Source organism: Lissotriton helveticus, chromosome 11 (assembly GCF_964261635.1).
Source record: "Lissotriton helveticus chromosome 11, aLisHel1.1, whole genome shotgun sequence".
Lineage (NCBI taxonomy): Eukaryota > Metazoa > Chordata > Amphibia > Caudata > Salamandridae > Lissotriton > Lissotriton helveticus.
Genome location: NC_136072.1, coordinates 1171106554 through 1171125911, shown reverse-complemented (window position 1 = coordinate 1171125911; position 19358 = coordinate 1171106554). Strand labels below are relative to the sequence as shown.

At 45.3% G+C, this 19358-nt stretch overlaps 1 protein-coding gene across 5 annotated transcripts in view; it reads left to right on the top strand.

Moving 5' to 3' along the window:
- Nucleotides 1–19358, top strand: part of SFSWAP (splicing factor SWAP) — a 579257-nt gene that overhangs the window by 451496 nt on the left and 108403 nt on the right. For 4 of the 5 annotated variants that reach the window (XM_078667992.1, XM_078667989.1, XM_078667990.1 and 1 more), the window contains exon 15: nucleotides 8458–8598. In XM_078667992.1, the coding sequence (XP_078524118.1) occupies nucleotides 8458–8598 (141 nt within the window). The remainder of the gene's footprint in view (nucleotides 1–8457; nucleotides 8599–19358) is intronic. The other variant, XM_078667991.1, reaches the window with a different exon arrangement.

Below are 19358 nucleotides of genomic sequence, written 5' to 3'. Positions count from 1 at the left end.
GTCTATAAATTGTAGTCCTAAAAAATGTGAATTTATTTTTGTAGCAAAGGTGATAGCTGCGCTTTAGGTGAATGTCTAAAAGTAAAGTGCGCCATACTGCGATTGATGTGTGCACCGATGGCTGGTGGTTTGTGTGCCTGTAGAAATTGTGAACTGATGGCTGGTGGGGTCTGTGCCTAGTGAAAGTGTGCACTGATGGCTTTAGGTGTGTATGCCTGGTGAAAACATGCACTGACGGCTGGTGGTGTGTGTGTGCCTGTTGAAAGCGTGCACTAACGTCTGGTGGTGTGTGTGCCTGTTGGCAAAGCGTGCACTGAAGGCTGGTGGTGTGTGCCTGGTGGAAACGTGCACTGACGGTCGGTGGTGTGTGTGTGCTTGTTGAAACCGTGCACGGACGGCCGGTGGTGTGTGCCTGGTGAAAGTGTGCACTGCTGGTGGTGTGTGTGTGCCTGGTGGGAGCGTGCACTGACGGCCGGTGGTGTGTGTGTGCCTGGTGGCAAAGTGTGCACTGACGGCCGGTGGTGTGTGTGTCCCACAGACGCTAATTGCCTTGTTCGTGCAGTGAGGGGCAAAGATGCTTAAAGGGTTGTTAAATAGCAATTGTAGTGTCAGTAGAGGAAGGTTCTCAGGCTAATTTAGGCTGTCCTATCCTTACAGAATGTAGCATTCTAAGCCCTAGCTGGTTTTCAGCTGAGCCCATACATGTATCTAGCACATTATTGCACTTCCTCTGTCTTCTCTCTTCACTCACCAGGCGCTCCAAAGACAACACTACAGCTCTTGCTGGAGGAAGTTTATTCTTGGCCCAAAGCACCACAGCTCACAAAGAGAGCACACGTGGATATGCTTGTGCATAGTGACACTGCTGGGTGGTGTGCCTCACCGCAAATGCCTCCGGCCCCTTTTTTGCCTCCAAATGTATGGTCCGGGTTCCCTGATTAGTTTCCAATATTATGTCTCGCCGTTAAGAACTGAGCAGCATCAGGTGTGTGGGCTGCTGTGCTGGATAGACAAGGCAGTGGCTGGTGAGTGTCCATATCGGTGTTAACAATACCTGCTCACTCACTCCTTGGCCTCTGTGCTGAGCGCTGAGTGATGCGGACTCGAACGGGGTTCAGAGTATTTGCTCGTCAACTCTTTGGCCTCTTTGCTGAGCGATGGGGGGTTGTAAAGATGTTCGTCGTCTCCCTGGCCTTCCCTTAGAGTATACAGAGCGACGGAGCCGGTGTGCAGCCTATGAGCAGGATATTTGGAGTAATGTTGAAGATCAAAGGAAGGTGCATTTATTATGGTCAGCTGAGAGTGCTACTGATTCTGTTTGCTTATGTGTAGACCGGGCTTATATAACACTCTAAAATGGATGGGGATGGGGGGGGGGGGGGGGAATGGGGGTGTATTGTGTCCAAACTGCCCAATCGGCCAGAGCTCAAAATAGCGGATGCTGCACTTAGAGGGATACTAATGGGAACACAACTGCTCCAGAATTGTAGGCACGTGCTACAAAACTAACATAGCACCAGATGCAGCTCACGACACGTCTGCAAAGGATTTCCAGGCAAACGGATGGAAGGGTCATAAACCCCCGCCCCCACTCCACTTTTAAAGCGGACACAAGGAATTCTTTGGGTGGAACAAAAGGACCCTATAAAAGTTGTGCTTATCTCGAGGAAGCGCATTCCTCGAAGGCTCTCTGAAGACTGGCACACCGCAGGAATGAGGCCCCCGCAGCAACACAGGTTGTTTATGGGCTGTTCCCAGAGCTCTCATAGACATTACAGCTCAAGAAATCCCGAGCTGACCCCAAAGGCCCTTCGAACCCGTGCCAGAACAGAAAAAAAGGCAATAGTTATGCATGGGTAGATAAAAGGTGACACCTTCTGGCTTTGCCAGTGCTTATTTCCAGATATTGACCTATATCTCTGGTCTATTTTGCTATTAAGCTGATGGCTCCGAAGCACAGCCATACTTTGTTTACTTGTACAAATCAATCAATGTGTTCATTTTCAATTAAATAACAACGTGCAATGTGATTAAAATACATCTTGTAACTGTATAAATATGATTAACCAAAGTAATTTCCTACTAATCAACAATAGAAGAAATTCAAAGATAATAAAACAAGCATGGCCAGTGCATGAGCCAAACAACTGGCCTCCAGATGTTCATTTACTATGGGGAAACAAAGGGGGCTTTTTAAAGAGGGAAACACAAAACAAAGAAAATAGCATTTATTTGAAGAATGATGTAGAGCCTAAAATGATTGAAAGACCGACTTTGTGCATTGCAGATCATCTTGATATTGTTGTACAAAATATCAGTCAAGATTCAGAAGGATAATCCGAGTGTAATTAAGCACGAAAGGAGTTATAACATGCCCCTGCATAATTTGTGTGATCTACTTTTATGCTTTGGCAGACTGTCATAGTCGTATGTTATGCCGTTGGGCACACAAAGGGGTGCATCTGTTAAGTGTTCATGGAAACCCCTTGCACATGTTCAGAACATCCACTCCGTATCAACATTTTGTAAAGTCCTCTCCTACACATAGTAGTTTTGCATCTATTTGCTGTTTTCAAATGTTGTGTGGTGGAAGGGGGCACGCTAGTGAAAAATAATTTAAAAGTTAAAAGGAAAACCAAATAAAACAGTGACTCTGTTTTCTGTGTGTTCAAGACATGCATACTCTATTGAACAAACAAAAAACAAAAACAAGGGAGTGCCTTGAGTGCTCACTTGTTCTTTTGGGAAACCGGTGTTCCTCCTACCATTTGGGATTACTTGACATCTCGTGTAAGAGTAGGGGAAACTTCCAAAACCAGTTATGTTTCCTTCAGCCCACAAAATAAACGTGGAAACCATGGAGCGATCTTCTCGGATGTAAAATATAAAGACTGTGTTTAGTGTTAGCGGCAGTTGGGCGCACAACTGTTTGTGTTAAAAAAAATTTAATGCGTTCTTGGACGTACATCTTTACAGTTATACTTCCCTGCCCTATCCTGGCACTTGCCAAATGTAAAATAAAAAATATATCAGTTTGAGATGGGAGGGGCTTGCACATACATTACCAAATACAAGGCCTGACCGACCGGTGAAAGCAAAAGCCAAGAAAATGCCGGTCACGTGTGTCCAGGTAATACGCAGACTTATTTTTATTACTGTACAGAAATAAACGGAGCGCAGGGATGTGACAGCTTCGCTTAAAAATACTTTCAATACAATGGAAGTGGTCAGAACGAGACAATTTTTTTGTCATTCTACTTTTTTTGGACACCGTTTATTGTAACAGATTTTCACTATCGAGAAGCAAGCAAGGGTATTTGATTGGCGCTCATGTCAGCACTGAATTTTTAATTTTTCTGGTCTATTACATGTTGTCACGGGGAATGAATGCCGGGTACAGTTTGGGATTAAAAAAGAAAAACAGAAAAACGCGACAAATAAGGCATTTAAATTAGAGGAATTTGGCTAATCTTTCAACTTTGATTTCGCCCATTGAGCCATGCTGTCAGCGGAGAGAGACGTGGCTCGGATGTCAACATTGAGTCAACAATCTTATCTTGACTCCGGCATCAAATTACAACCCAAAGCAGAGGAAGGTCACATGGAGGAAAACTTACTCCGAAGTAAGTAAGGAAAAGAAAGGACCAAGTGCCTTATTTATTATTATTTACAGTTTTATATATCGCGACACCGACCGGAAGTTATTGGAGCACCAGTTATATTAGATACGTTGTACACTTTTCTAGCTCTGATACAGACTGCGTGCCAGGGGCATTGTGGGAAGTAAAATATCAGCTAAGGCATCAGAAACAGGAGCTGGTGGGTGCTGCAGCGACGCTCCTCGAGTCCTTTTCATCTTCCTAAGCCATCAGATACAGTGACATAAGCAGTCTGCAGCAGGTTGCTATGCAGGTATAGTGTTTCTGAAAAGTGAAACCAAGAAAAACAAGCAGTAAGAGTGGCTTCAATTGCCGTTTGGCTCCCTGATTTCCAGGTTTTTGCAGACCGTGCACAGGGTTCGATGCATCCTGTAAGCAGCACCGCCCGGGAGAGGCTGCATGGGAGTTAAACGTGCCACCAAGGGCTTCGAAGTAGCCTCGGTAGGGGGTGCATTCTGCAGTGTCGCAGCAGGGGCGTGGAGCTGACGTCCCATGCACTCACTCCCTCCCTCTGCCGGCTTTGCTGCAGGATGAAACTGAAGTCCTCCGCTGTGAGTATTCACTCCCACCCGATTTCGAATTGTTGCTTTAATGGCGAACGAAGCTTGAGACTCTGTGGTGTGTGCTCTGCCGTTAGACGGTAACGAATTGGAGCGGGCAATGCTAGTTAAAAGTTTGTTTGATAAAAACGCAGGGATAGCGGCGAAGAGTGCGGCGGCCGGCAGAGGGCGCACTGCACTGGCTGGGCTGCCGCTCTACACAGTGTACAGGTGCGCCAGACCTCACCTGACCGAGTCCGGACTGACTGCAGCCAGGCCAGCTCCTGGGGTGGTGCCGCCTGGGCTCTCCAGAAGACGGGATATACAGTGGCAACAACCCGACCGCTGAAGAAATGTACGCGAAAGCATTCCTGGTTCCACGAACTTCCAGGGGACAGGTCGAGAGATTTATTTGTTTAATGCGTTTTTAAATAGCGCAGACTTTACCCGCTGAGGGCCCCGGCTGAAGGAAACACGACTGAGCGTGCTGCGCTTGCAGCGCGCGTGTGCATTCAAAAAAAGAAAGTGAAAATAACCTCTAGCCTAATTAACGTGCCGCGCCACGGTGCCAACCAGCTGTACACACTTTAGAAGCAAGCGCATCTTTAGAAGCAAGCGCGCATCTTCACAAGCGTGTCCACATACCCCAATCGGCACGTGCCCCGGTCTGTACCGCATGAGAGGCAAGTCAATAACAATAGATCTAGCTGGAGACAGCGCTTTCGCGATGCATTGCTAGGCGAGACCTAAACATAGGAGGAGCTTGATAAGTTATACAAAAAATGCTGTTTTAAAAATGTCTTCCCATCACTCTTGGACAGAGAAAGATTTTAATAGTGCAGACATAGCCCGTCAAATAAAAATATCTGTTCATCTTAAGGGGTTTTAAAGGGGCTGACACATATTGAGCATTGTTTTGTAGATGAGCAATGCAGGACATTGGGTTTTTGATAGAGGGGATGAAGACACTTCTCAAGCAACAGTCACAAGAAGTAACTAAATTAACTTCTGGTATCTTGGCACAAAAGCAGTTAGGCTTAACTTGGAGCCAATTTGTAAAGTATTTATGCCGCATACAAACAGCAATAAAGTCAAAACAAAAGCCAAGAACAAATCCCACGCAAATTTAGAAAAATGTAATACATTTGACACTAGAACAAGAATAATCCAGTCGGAAGAGAAGTTTATAGTAAAAACTAGCACCTAAACTATCAAAACGCCAACCCTGGACATCTAGTCGTGCAAGTCCGACACTACACTGATGTGGCATCCTATTGGATAGGTCAATCTGCCCTGACTTTTAGGAGGGTTAACTTGTCTAGAGCACTAAGCTCCAGTGGCGGTAAGAGGTCAAGAAGCACCTTATCCCCTGTGCACGGTGTGGGTCTTTGAGTTATTACTGAGCTCCTCACGCTGCAGAGAAGATTAGGTCACATTGACCTGTTTTTCCTTTTTGGTCCTGACAAAATGCCAACAGATCGCTCCACGACTACACAAGGCATGAAACATGTTGACCTGAAGTATAGACCCTAGTCTATTAGTAGTTCCATATGTGACAATTGTCTTGTCAGCCTTGCGTTTTCAAAAAATTAATTTTAATCGATCTAGTCGCCACTGTCCCGGTGTAAATCATGGGTCCATTGCCACTCCTCCAAGCCCTGGCCTGTCGAGATTGCGAGTGTTGGGTAAGCCTAACACAAAGTTCATGGACCAATTAAATTCAAAGACAAGTTCAGACAGGGGGAGTTACCTCTCAGTACAACCACCATATACTGACTTGTATCCGTACAAGTTGGTGCTCTGGACTCTAGCATCCTTCCTTCCGAAAGTGATGTCACCTTTTCATGTTACGCATTCATCATCCTCCCCACTTTCTTCTCCATGCACACATCCCCCTGAAAGAGGGGTGTGCCTTCACCAGTTCGACCATATGCACCCTTCGCTTTTGCATCGATTAAGCTAAGGAACACCTAGAAAATGGCCAACTTTTTGTTGGGTTCTCGGATTGTTAAAAGGGAATGGCAGTGTAGAAAAGCACCTTAACCAGATAGATTGCTCTTTGTGTAAAGATGTGCTATGCCTTGGCGAAAACGATCCTCATGACTACCTTTGGGTTAATTCTACCAGAGATAAGGCAGCCACTGTGGCCTAGGTCAGGGGTGATCTAGTGCTAGACATCTTCCTGGAGGCTACATTGGCATATGGCCACACATTCACCCAGCATTACTGCCTGGACTCTCCAGTCTGTTTGAAGGGCCATTTTGCCTGCTCGGTCCTGCAAGATTTCATTTGTGAATTCCACTCCCAGACCCTCACCTTTTGTGAGGCACTTTATCTACTCATAATGTGAGGAATCTGCAGTTAGAGGTATCCATCAGAAATGAATTATCTACATTAACAATCTTTCTGGTCGCGACGCCTCCCTCCCATTTCTATGGAGTGGCCCTTTAAGTGTTAGTAATGTGCACGTAAGATTGTTTGCCAACTGTCATGGACATTCTGCATCTAAGGCGAGTGGAATGCTTTGTTTAAAACTGAAGTTAGCGTACATTAGTGGTGCCTATATAGGGCACTGAGCTGTCACTTCTGGAGGTGTGGAACAGTTGCTGCCGAGTCCAATGGTGTCACATAATGGCACGGGTGAGTAATTGCTGAAAAAGTTTCCAGATCCAGTCTCGCGCACAGGAATTTAAAAGTTTAGGAATCTGTGGTTAGGATATCCACCAGAAACTGTGTTACTGAAGGTAAGTAACTTGTTCCTCTCGACTGTTCAACAGAATCATTAAAAACGCCAATTGCAGATCGGCGCGTACTTTACATGAGCACAAGTTGGTGGTCCACTTTTTTGTTTCCCCCATTCTGACTGAGAGTTTACCACATTTATGGCTCTGAAGCACAACATGAAGCTGAACCTGTGAAGTGTAGATGCCTCTTGTACTTTGGATGTCTTCTCCCGATTAGCTGCACACCACTTAGCCCCTTCCCCTCAGTTTGAAAATGCTGGCTTAGCAGTTGATGTTGTGGGTTGTTGTGTGTAGACACCTTTCGTTGTTTTGTGGTGAGACTTGACACAGTTCTTTAGTGCAGTGAATTTGCAATGCGGTGAATAGTTGTTTCTGTTGTATTGCATATTTTGGAAGAAGTGCTTTAGTGCCAGGTGGTATTGTGGTAGTTTGAGCTTGTGTGATTTGGTACAGAAAGCTGTTATGTGGAGATTTAAAGTAGTGTGTGCTGAGGTCTGCTACAGAGTGGCAAGATGCGGTAAAGTAATCCAGGAGTTTGTGTAGTGTATTATGATGTGACATGACAGGGTGCTCCTCATGGATCTATAAAGAAACACTTTCTGAGATATTGTGTGGTCTGGTGTGGAGTTTTGTGAGGTGTGTAATGTCAGAGTATAGTCTAGCGCTATGTGTTTCAATTTGATTTTGGTCCTTCGGTGTTGTCTGAGCATTGTGTTGTGCCATGGTGCCGTTGTCTAAGATGTCAGGGTAGTTCTGGTCAGAGTTTCAAGATGTTGCCATGATGTAATTTAGCACTCCGATTGGACAGTGAGGTTGGAAAGCTGGTGGGTTATGTAATGGCGTTGTGTTGGACAATGTGTACAGGGCACAGTTATGTAGTTATAAGATATTGTATGGGGTTGTTAGGCGCAGAATGAATTTAGCCTGTTACTCTGTTGTTAGCCAGTGCATGGTTTGGAAGGCGGTGTAGGTTTTCTTTTGGATCTATGCTCAAAAGTAGTCTGATTGGGGTGTTAGGTATACAATTCAGTCATCTGATAAAGTAGGCCATGAGAGAGAATTAGTGTAGTCGAGGCATGACATGACTTTGTGGGTGTTATTTTCATTCATATTGTTTGCTTTGCTGTTCAGTTTAAAACAGTAACTGTTAGTAATGCACTCATAACAACCAGAAGTTCGCATTTTTGTGGTTCCTGAAAAAATAACTACTGTTGTGAAGGCAATAAAAAAAATCAAAAGTATTTTGTTTTTGATATGTAAGCCCTTCCATTGGATAACTACGTAAGTGTACAGCTGAATGTGCCAGATTGTAGTCTTGCTTGCCCTAAAGAATTCTATATTTATTTGAATAGACATAGTGGCCTTGACAGTACTGCATTGTGGTTAAAACCATACGAGCATTCAAGTGTTAAGTATGGGGCATGCCCTACTGGTACAAGAAGTTTCCTAGTGCCCAGAATTTTCTAATACAACTTACAGATCCTTGACCTTTTAGCCACTTTGTCCTCTGTTTAGGTCCCGTTCAAGGTCTCCACCTAAAAGACATGGTCACACTCCCGAAAGGCGGGACAGGCGAGAGGATAAGGAGCGCAATGTTCCAAGTGCGTATCGCAACAGTAACAACCCAGGAATTAGCCGGAGGCACTCCAGGTCCAGGTATGTGCTTTTGGAATTTATTGTGGCTTCTCCAGGTGGCTTTTCAGTTTTAGATTCAAAAATTTAAATCTGTTAAACCCAAGTAATTTTATCACATGTTGGTATCTCAAATTAATTGGTGCATAAATTACCCCATGTTCGAGGCATGTGTGCTGTAGATACACATGCTTTGCATACTTCTGCAATCTAGTTTTGGGTCCAGATGTTTGCAAGTTGTTTTTCTTCGAAGCAGTCTTTCCTAGTCACGAGGTAAGGTGACTCGTCCTTTCAGTGATGGTGCCCCTGGGCATCGACTCCATTGTTAGATTGTTTTTTCTTCCGCCATCGGGTTCGGACGTGTATTACTGCGCTCCGGTTTTAAATCGCTGTTCGGGTTCCCCTCTAACTTCGACGGTATTATTTTCATACGCGTTTACCACTTCTCCGCGTATCGTTTCGACAATGGAATCGACTTTTAGACGGGAAAGCTTCTTGGACGGCCTTCGGGCCTAACTGCGCCAAGTCAGCTCTCAGTCGATGGATCGGACTCCGTTTAAATTCTGTCCTCGAAGCCCGCGCACCTACTCACACAAAGTATGCAACTTGTGCTTGTCTCCCAAGCACAAAGTAGAAGACTGTGACGCTTGCAGATGGTTCCGATTAAAAAAATAAAAAAAATAAAAAAACTGTTCACGATCGTCGGGTTCTACATCGAAAGATAAAGCATCAAAGGCACGCCGGACATCTTCGGTCAAGATTACGGCTTAGAAGACATCGAGGCATCAGCCGCAGAGGAGGAGGAAGCCTTCTCCGAACAAGGCTCAGACCTCGAGCTAGACCTTGACGCTGAAGAACTGCCCAGGGACAAGGTGACGTGAGTTCCGAAGACCCCTTGCCCCCACAAACTATTCCGAAAAAAATACAAGGCTTCAACTCTACCTCTGCCTCCTGGCCAAGGTCGGGACTGACAGGACGTTTCCGCTGCGCCGCCTCTGGGCCCGGCTCTGAAACAGCCAGACAAGCCTTTCGACTCAGTACAGAGTCGTCAAAAGTACTCCTCGGAATCGGAGCCCTCTGGTTCCAAACACTAGTCTGGCTCAGAGCTGAAATCCTCCGTGCAGAAAACCAAGTAACCTTCGGAGCCAAAACCTTTCGCGACGAAAGTCCAGTTGACGCCGGTACCAAAAATGCAGGCCTTGAAACAGAAAGATAATCTTTCGGATCTGAGACTGGACATTATTCCATTAATACCAGATCCCAAGCAAAAGAAGCTATGTATTAACTCTTAGACTGGCCATATTCACACCAATCTACCTCAGAAATGCAAGCTTCGTGATGAGGACACTTCTTACAAGATCCCTTTAATGAAAAAATCTGTTGCTACCAGACTTTTTCATCCGCCATCATCACCACCTCCTTCTCTTCCTGCGAATCCCTTGCAAATTACACCTCAGGATCTCACCATGATAACGATGCTGATGATGGGGGGGGAGGGTACGTCTTCCAATAGATCCATGGACAGATTATGCAATCGACCCCCCCACAGATAATAATCCAGAACTTTACCCGGCCAAACCATCTCCAACAGACGACAATGCATTCCTTCAAGAACTTATGGTCAGGTCTGCACAATATCATGGGTGGCACTGCACAAAGAATCACTAGAGAAAGATTTTTGGTTCGAAACGTTAGCATCCACACACAGGTCATCACAAACACTTCCCATGCTTTAAGGCATAATGCAACATGCTGATAAGATTTTTAAAGCAGTTATCAGAGTACGCATCTTGATTTCTAGGGTTGACAAGTATAAAGCCTCCCCTACAGACCCTATATTTGTCAAGGGCCAGTTGCTATTAGGTTCCCTGGTAGTGTCTTCTGCTCGTAAGCAAGTGAATTCTCAAACATCAGGAGATGCTCCTCCACCAGATAAGGAGTTTAAATTAATTGACGCTTCTGGAAAGCCCATAGCTGCTCAATCTGCGAATCAGTGGCGCATTGCCAATACGCAGGGTCTTTTAGCAAGGTATGACGGGGCACACTGGGATGAGATGGTGCAATTGCTTCAATATCTCCCAGACGAGCATAAAGCTAAGTCACATCACTTAGTAAATGAAGGTAAACTCATTTCTAATTCCTCTATACGATGTGCTCTAGATGCTGCAGACACCGCGGCTAGAGAAATTAATACTAGCATCCTGCTCAGGAGACGCGCTTGGTTAAGAATTTCTGGGTTTAAGCCGCAGGTTCAACAATCCATCCTTAATACACCTTTTGATAAGGAACATCTGTTTCGTCCTAACGTAGACCAAGCGTTGGAGAATATGAAAAAGGACACTGCAGTGGCCAGATCTATGGGAGCGCTCCAGTCTCCGCCCAACAGAGGCTCCTTTCGTCGCTCCTTTCACAGAGGAGGGTCCAAAACTTCACTCCACACCAGAATACCTCAACATATAAAGGTAACAAGCAGTTGTGAGAAAGTGCCCTCTTTCTGCATGGTTGCCCCTACTTTTTGCTGAATTGCTGATGTGCTTTCACTGAGTGTGCCCTGGGCTCCTGCTAATCAGGTACCCAGGGCCTATGTTCTTTCCCTAAAACTGCATTGAAACCAAAGCCCAATTGGCATCCATGGCCACAGGTCAGCCCCTGGTAAATGGTACCACAGGTACCCAGGGCACTGTGATCAGGGAAGGCCTCTAAAGGCAGCAGCACTTTTTGTGCTACTTTTAGAGGTCCTGTACCTTTACGCTCACATGGTGACTTTGCAGGCTGCGTGTCTTGGTGCAGAACAAAGTGAAGAGTCGACATGGCACACATCCCTGAGAAGTTTGGTATCAAACTTCTCACATTAAACCCACACTGATGCTAGTGTGGGATTTAATGAAAAATGCACATAGAGGGCATCTTAGAGATGCCTCCTGAAAAATTACCTACCACTAGTGTCCAGGCTAAGTGGCTGCTTTCAGCTGCCACCACCAGACATGTTTCTGGACACCTGGGTCGAGAGCCTGGTGCTGGGTCTGACACAATGCACATCCTGGGACGAGGTGCCAAGCCTCCACCCACAGGATGGGCAGGTTCCACGAATGCGAAGCTTCAAAGGCTTGCCGGCTTTTTGAGCTTCCCCAGCTCTTTTGCTGCTTCCAGCATCTGGTCCCCACCGGTTCTGACCCCCACTTTGGGTGGGAGAACTGGCGGGAAAACCAAGTGAGGAAAGGAGGTGAGCCCACCTTTGCCAACCCCACCTTTGGTCCCCCCCATCCAGCCAACCAGAGTGAGGCATATGCCCCTCTCCCACTGGGGAGTGGCATAATATGGGGTGTACACACCTCAAGGAAGGGACCCATTGGTCCCAACCTTTACTTACCCGTAACACCCCTAAATATAGTATTTAGGGGCCACTCCGAACCTTGCCTCCTCAGACTAGCAATGACCAAGAAGAAGGAAGACCAAACAGCTGTGCCGAAGCTAAAAAGAGGAGGACGCCTCCTGACTTGGCGCCAGCCCTACCGGCCTGTCTCCACCTCGAACCTGTAGAAGCGAAACTCCGGTGTGTTCTACTGCCAGAAACATCAAGAACCCAGAGGACCTGCCCTGCCTTCCAAAGAAAAGACTTTGTCTCCTGTGAATACCAGATTTGTTCACCCACAGACTCAATTTCTGGCAGAATCCGCAAGTCTGCACCACTCTGCACCCGTTGCCCACGGCCCGAGTTCGAGTGGCCCAACACCACAAGGTTTCCCTGACGATTCTAACCCGAGATCTAGTGATCTCTGACCTGCTTCAAAATTCCCTGTGAAGCCTGCAGCCTCTTTCTGGAGACTCGCTGACCGCGACCAGAGCTGGTAAGAGAAACCAGACGCCTAAAACCACCCCTGCATTCGAAGCCCCACTGCCTTGGGTGGCCCAGCATCCCCAGACATCCCAACTTAACTCTCCAACCGGTGGTCCCCTCCAGAAGATTTTCGTCTCCGAGCCTGCAGTCTTTGTTGAAACCAGAGAATCCCCATTGCAATCAACAGGGCACCCAACGCCAAAACAGCACCCTGCACCCAGCCACCCCAGCGCCACTGCGGGTGCACTAGTGTGCTAAACCGGTTCCCCCCTGAGCCTAACACCAGGAGCTTTGCTGCTCCCACAACCAAGTGGCCTGCTCGTAAGCAGCCACCAGCCGGAGGCCCCCTATACCCCATTGCACCCGACCGCCCTAGTGCTGCTGAGGGTGTAAGCAGAATGCATCCTTCTCCCTGGGGGAACCCTTGTTTTTAACCCAGAAACTCAACCCCAAAGACCGAGTACTTACCAGGTAATAGTTAACTTCATTCTCTCCATAGCAACATATTGACTGTTTTACGCTGAAAAAAGTTCAAAGTGTGGAGTTTTTTTGTATAGAAACCTGAAAAAGTACAATTGTGCAAAAATGTTACTTACCTTTTCTCTAGGACATGTCCCAGTGTGATATCTAGGCATATTACACTGAGTAGAAAAAGTAATCTGTACAGTATTTCAATACCTTGACTTACCTGTATTTCAAACCACTGCATTTACTTGTAAACACTGCATAATATTTTGCAAAGCATTTATTTCAGTTACCTGTGCCAAGCTTGGCTCTAGAAATAAAATAACTTAATACTATTTTTATTCAAGCAAAATTGGTCTGAGTTCAGTCTTCGAGTGTGTGACATCATTTGCTGATTGAATGTGTACAACAAATGCTTAACACTGTCCTCTGATAGAGACTTAGTGCTCGCCAACACTACCACAAATAGAGCGCAAGGTGCTATCTAATTTTACCTCTGCCTACCTTTGGGGTTTTACTGCACTCTGTGCACACTATACCTAATTTGGTATAGATTATACAGAGCCAGCTTCCTACACAAAGGAAAAATGAACTGAACGTGTAAGCCATTGGAATGAGGCCACACTAAAAAAGTTTTTACTCGTATACAGTCATAATGTGGCATCCACACCAAAGACCTCCAAGTTTAATCTAACTTTTGTTTTTTTTTTTAAATCTTTTTATTAATGATAGTTTATGAACTTTACACATTGTTTCTATGGGTATACAGAGTAAACGTTTTCTTCTTGAGACATGAGGGATATTGATTTTACTACTTACAGTGACTGCATGTTATCACAATATTAAACGGATTCAGGTTCATCAACCGAGGGAAGGGGGAGGAGAGGTGGACCACAAATATTTCCCCTGTGTACATTCCACTCGCCCCATATATGCATCCATTTTTTGAGGCATCCCCTAAAGATATACACAGTTTTTTTCCTAAACATACACCAGTCCATATCCCTCATGCGCCTACGGGTGGTACCTTCTGTGTCCCCCACAATCTAGCGATGTTGCGCTTGGCGATGATCAGGCCCTAGGCCACCCATATTTTTTCCTTGTCGCTTAAGTCGGACGGTCCACAAGCATTTAACAGACACTTTTTAGCCAAGTTTAATCTTATATCTTTTAAAGGTTCCGTTGGGTTGTAACCATAGAGAAGGGCCCTTAACCAGTTTACTGTGCGTAATCCGGTGCAATAGTGTGCCATCTCCATTAGTTTTCTAAAAACAGCTCTGTATTTCTTTAGCCACTCAATAGTCATTTTCCATCTGATAGCTCATTCCTTAAATTCTTATTTTCAGTGTTTGTGAACTCTGCTTAAAGGTCTCCTACAGGGTTATGTAGACCTAAATCTTTCTTTCTAATCCATCTATTTACTCCTGAATCAGGTGCAGTGTACATCCAGAGAACATTGTTTTATTTATAAGGCACGGAGTCAGTCAGACTCTCCTTGCTAACATCTTCCCTTCGGGACACCCGCATGTCCCTTATTAAGTTCTAGTGAGCCTAGAAGACTAGTCTATTGACTGACTTTGTGTCCTACACTGTAGAGGCCAAAGTGAAAAATGTGTTCTGCTCCAAAACATGCCTAATTTTTTGCTTGTCCTCACATAATGTTGATAACGATAGCAGTATTTCCTTGTTAACCCCTGTTTTTGCTGTAGGTTTTGCAATTTTTATTAGGGTTGGCATTGAATGCAGTTCTCATCTCATCACTATTTCTAACTTATTATCAAAATATACAATACATCTTAAAAAGATTTTTGAAAAAGACAGTCTTTCAAAAATCTTTTTATGATTTATTGTATATTTTTTTAATAAAAATTGCGGATAATTGTTTTTAATGTAAAGTACTAATTATCATGATATAATAATCTACTGGTAAATAAAATAGGTAAATATCACATTCCTTTGCAATTGCTTTTGGTTATTATGGAGAACTGTATCAATATGTTTTTGTAAATTTGCTAACCTAGTTGACACTTTCCTATATTTAGTCCTCCTTTCTTTAGTGAAAATTGAGCGTCTGTAAAAGAATTTCGTCCCTATTATAACAAAAGGAAAGCCTGTTTGTTCTTGTACACCCATCCCTTTTCCAAAAGTAGGGTACCTCCCATTTCTTTTAGACAATTTTATTTAGCTCACTTTTTTCTTTATTAAGGAAGAACAGAATGACTTCTGTGTTAGAGAGTTGCAGAGTTGTTATTCAGCTTTGCTAGAGATGCCCTCCGCTCTCAATTTCTGAACGCTATCATGTGCAGCTTTGGATCGTTTCCATTCCCAGCACTTGACTAATGGGGTCTTCCTTGAATCGAGGCATTCATAAGCCCTTCGCTTCAGTGCCGCGTTCAGAGCCGCCCATTGTACCACTGCAGAAGCGCCTCATTTCACTGCTTCGAAGTGATCCTTTCATGAAATCGGATCCTCTGTCTAAAAATGGTTGATGGCGATGTTAAGATATGTTTGCTAGTCTGTCAGTGGCCTAATTGATCCTGCTGCCATTATTTATAATACATTCACCTATGCTTCATGAGTGAGCATTAACTAATTGTCACTAATGTGCTGTGTGTGCTGGTGGAGATGAGTAAACGCTGCATAGCATCAACATAAAGTCATTGTCCATGTCGAGCCTTATGCCATGCTCTTCCATCTTCTGAATAAATCTTCCCACTCCAGAGCAGAATACTTAGCAGCAGCTTGTACTTACAGAGCCTTTGAAATTCATTGCATAGTGTCTGGATATTAAGAATCTGTACTACACCATGCTGAGAGCTTCATAAAATTCTGATTCCAAAACCGATAGACGTGCATCACTACGGTGTACAGCACATAGTATGCAAACATACCGAATATATGCACATATGCTGACTGGAACCTAGATAAATGTGTAAGACATTGTTATTGTTTATCTCAATGTGTAGAAAGAAAGAGCTCCCACCCCCAAAGCTACATATATATATATATATATGCATATATATATATATAATCATGAATCTCTTTCTGGATTCATATGCTGTGCATTATTCCGCCATCTAGTGCCTGGGTCCAAGTTTGTCCTAGATCTTGGTTTTTTTTTGGTTTTTTTTATGTCGTTGTTGACCACCATTTGGTGGTAAGTCCTTCCGCAGTGTGATATCTGATGGCTCCCTGTGAGTTCCTGTGCATTCTCGCCGTCTTCAGATTATTTTTTCAGCTGTTGGATGTGCTCCAAAGAATCACAGCAAGAGAAGAGTTGAAAAATCCACAAAGAACACCAAAGATCACAAGAAGATCAGCGTAAAGGTGAAGGGGAGACTTCTTGACCCAGACGAGCGACCCTGCTGGTAACATCCACGTGGTCAGAGAATGAAGAGGGGAGAGGCAATAAAGGGTCATGGAAAATGCAGCTTTTAAGTTTGGCCCCAACTGTCACCACAAATTTGCCAAAAGAGACCCACATGAGGTCTGCAACCATTGCTTCTCAAAGGACCACAGAGACGAGGACTGTGAGGACTGTCCCACGTTCGTATCCAAGACACTCCAGTACGACTGCCTGTCAAAGGACCACAGAGACGACTGTGAGGCCTGTCCCATGTTCGTACCCAAGACACTCCCGTACGACTGCCTGTCAAAGGACCACAGAAACGAGGACTGTGAGGCCTGTCCCACGTTCGTACCCAAGACACTCCAGTACGACTGCCTGTCAAAGGACCACAGAGACGACTGTGAGGCCTGTCCCACGTTCGTACCCAAGACACTCCAGTATGACTGCCTGTCAAAGGACCACAGAAACGACTGTGAGGCCTGTCCCACGTTCGTACCCAAGACACTCCAGTACGACTGCCTGTCAAAGGACCACAGAAACGACTGTGAGGCCTGTCCCACGTTCGTACCCAAGTCACTCCAGTACGACATCAACCAAGTACTAGCTCACTAGACCCTGGCCAGCAGATCTCTGCTTATCCAGCGATGATGATGAGGAGAACGTTGAGGTGGCCGAACTGACACAGGAGGTTAGTCTAATGTAGAGGACTCCTCAACCGACATTAAAAAGACCAATGTCGAGGAAAACGAAGGAGGATGCAGAGAAGAAACGGCAAATGGTAAACTAACTGTGCAAAGAAATGGATGTTAAGGCCTCAGACACCAAGATTTCGAAGGCAGCCTCGGTACCCGATGACTGAAGGTCAGCACAAGCAAAGATAACCACATGGGTCCTAACCAAAGGACACCAATGGGGGTAAATCATTGATGATACCTTTGATGCAACCATGTGCTCAAGAAGGAGCAAGAGAGAAGGGCAAGGAATCGAGGGCCGGAAAACCTTCAACGCCAAAAGATAGAGCTCCACCTACCGGCGACACAGAACAAAGAGCGCTCCAGGTCAAGCAAAAAAACCGAAGACTCAAGGTCGAAATGGCGGCCCTGCTTCAAATAAAGGAGTTAGACTCTTTGAAGGAATTTCGCATTCTGACAAGACCCTCAGCAACCACCGAGGTAGAAGGCAGCCAGTTAGGCTTTTTAGGCCCTGGCAATGGCAGAGTCGCATGAGAAGCAACACGAGGCGTTCTATGAGGTCGAAGAAGCAGTGATGTATGAGAACCAAAGCCAGTTCAAGGATACATGGCAAGATCTCAACACCTAGTCCCCCAAGGAAGGGGTAGATAGTTATCCCTTGAGACCTTCACCACCCAATTACTTATTTATGTTTAGGATCCAATTGTCTGATGTGATTGTCCTCTGCTCCTTGAGGAACTCCTCTATTCTGTCTCCCATGGGTTTTTTTTGGTGGTGGGGCAGATTGATGATTGATTCACTTGCCTGCTGAGCCTCCACCTCTGTGAAGCAGACCTCTTCCTCTTGTTCTCCATCAAAAGGATTCTCTCACCGGGTGTTGCCATTGATGGTGTGGCGTTTGTTACTTCGGTAGACTTGTGTGGCTTTGGGGCTGCTGTTGTTGCTGGCCCGTTGTAATGCAGCCCTGCGTTTGGGCCTTCTGTTTGCGGTCCCTCCTCTCCTGAAGTTTCCTCTGAACTGGAAATGCTCACATTCGCAGTGTTGTTATCCCTCTTTAACTGCTGTAGGGTGTTGTCTACTGCCTGTCCAAACAGTGGGTAGCCTGTGAGAGGCATGTTGATGATTAATGACTGTACCTTGGTCTTGAATACTGAGACTCTGAGCCATGCGTGTCTCGCGAGTGTTGTCCCAATGAACATCTGCCTGATGGCAGTGTCTGCTGCATACAGTGCTGATTTAAGGCAGGTATTGGGAACATTTTTTGCCTCTTCAATCACTGTTTTGGACCTTTAGTGGTAATCTTCTGAAAGGTGCTGCATAAGCATAATAAAACATGGATACTGCATAGAACTCAAGACTCCCCCACACTTGCCGGCAAAAATTAATAATTTTCGGAATCCGGAATTCACTCAACTCCGGAAGGATGTCAGAGAGCTCTTCCAAATGAGAGCCATAGAAAATGTTCCCCCAAGGGAAGCAGGTCATGGATTCTGTTCCCCATACGTCATGGTTCCAAATCATTATTTAACACTAAGACCAATCCTAGATCTCGAATTTCTAAACAAGTTCCTACGAACTCAACACTTCAAGGTGGCATCTCTGCAAGGAATAATAGCATTCTTACGGAAAGTTGATTATATGGCCACCTTAGACTTCAAGGATGCCTACCTACATACACCTATGAACTAAAGGCGCAAAAAATATCTTTAATTATTCCTCAGCGAGGTACATTACTAGTCCAGTGTGCTTTGGGATAACATCTGCACCAAGGATATTTATAAAGGTTCTGGCTGCGGTAGCAGCCTACATAAGAAGACCAAGCATTCACATCTGTCCGTACCTAGACAACTGGTTAGTAAAAGCCCAATCCTAGGAAAGATACTACAAAGACATGCAAACAGTGATTGCACAACTACGTCTCTGATTTCCAATAAACATCAAGAAAACCTCACCACAACTGTAACAAGTGAAAGTGTTCCTGGGAGCAACCCTAAACTCAGACAGCACAAGTGTACCCAGTCCCAAAGAGAGCGGAGGTGATAGGGGAACAAAGTCCCCTCCACCAGAGGGGTCGGTCTCTGACAGTGAGGACTGTCATGAAACTCATGAGGATGATGGTTTCATGCATCTCACGCATACCGCATGCAAGACTGCATATGCACCCCATTTAATGGATTTACAACGGATGGCCACAAGCCACGGAGCACAGGGAGAATCTAGTGATTGTCACAGCAGTTACAAAGGGAAATACAATGGTGGAACCCAGCAAATGTGAGCATAGGGACACCACTCAAGACACCAGTCTGAAGTGCCCAGAACTGCTGGCTCCATAGCCAGCACTCATTCTGGGGATTGGCAGAGCCTGCTTTGTTTGTTTGCTCCTGTACAGCTGTACAGTTGGTGCAAATTTTGCTGTGCACCCTGCCAGAGTGTGGAGATT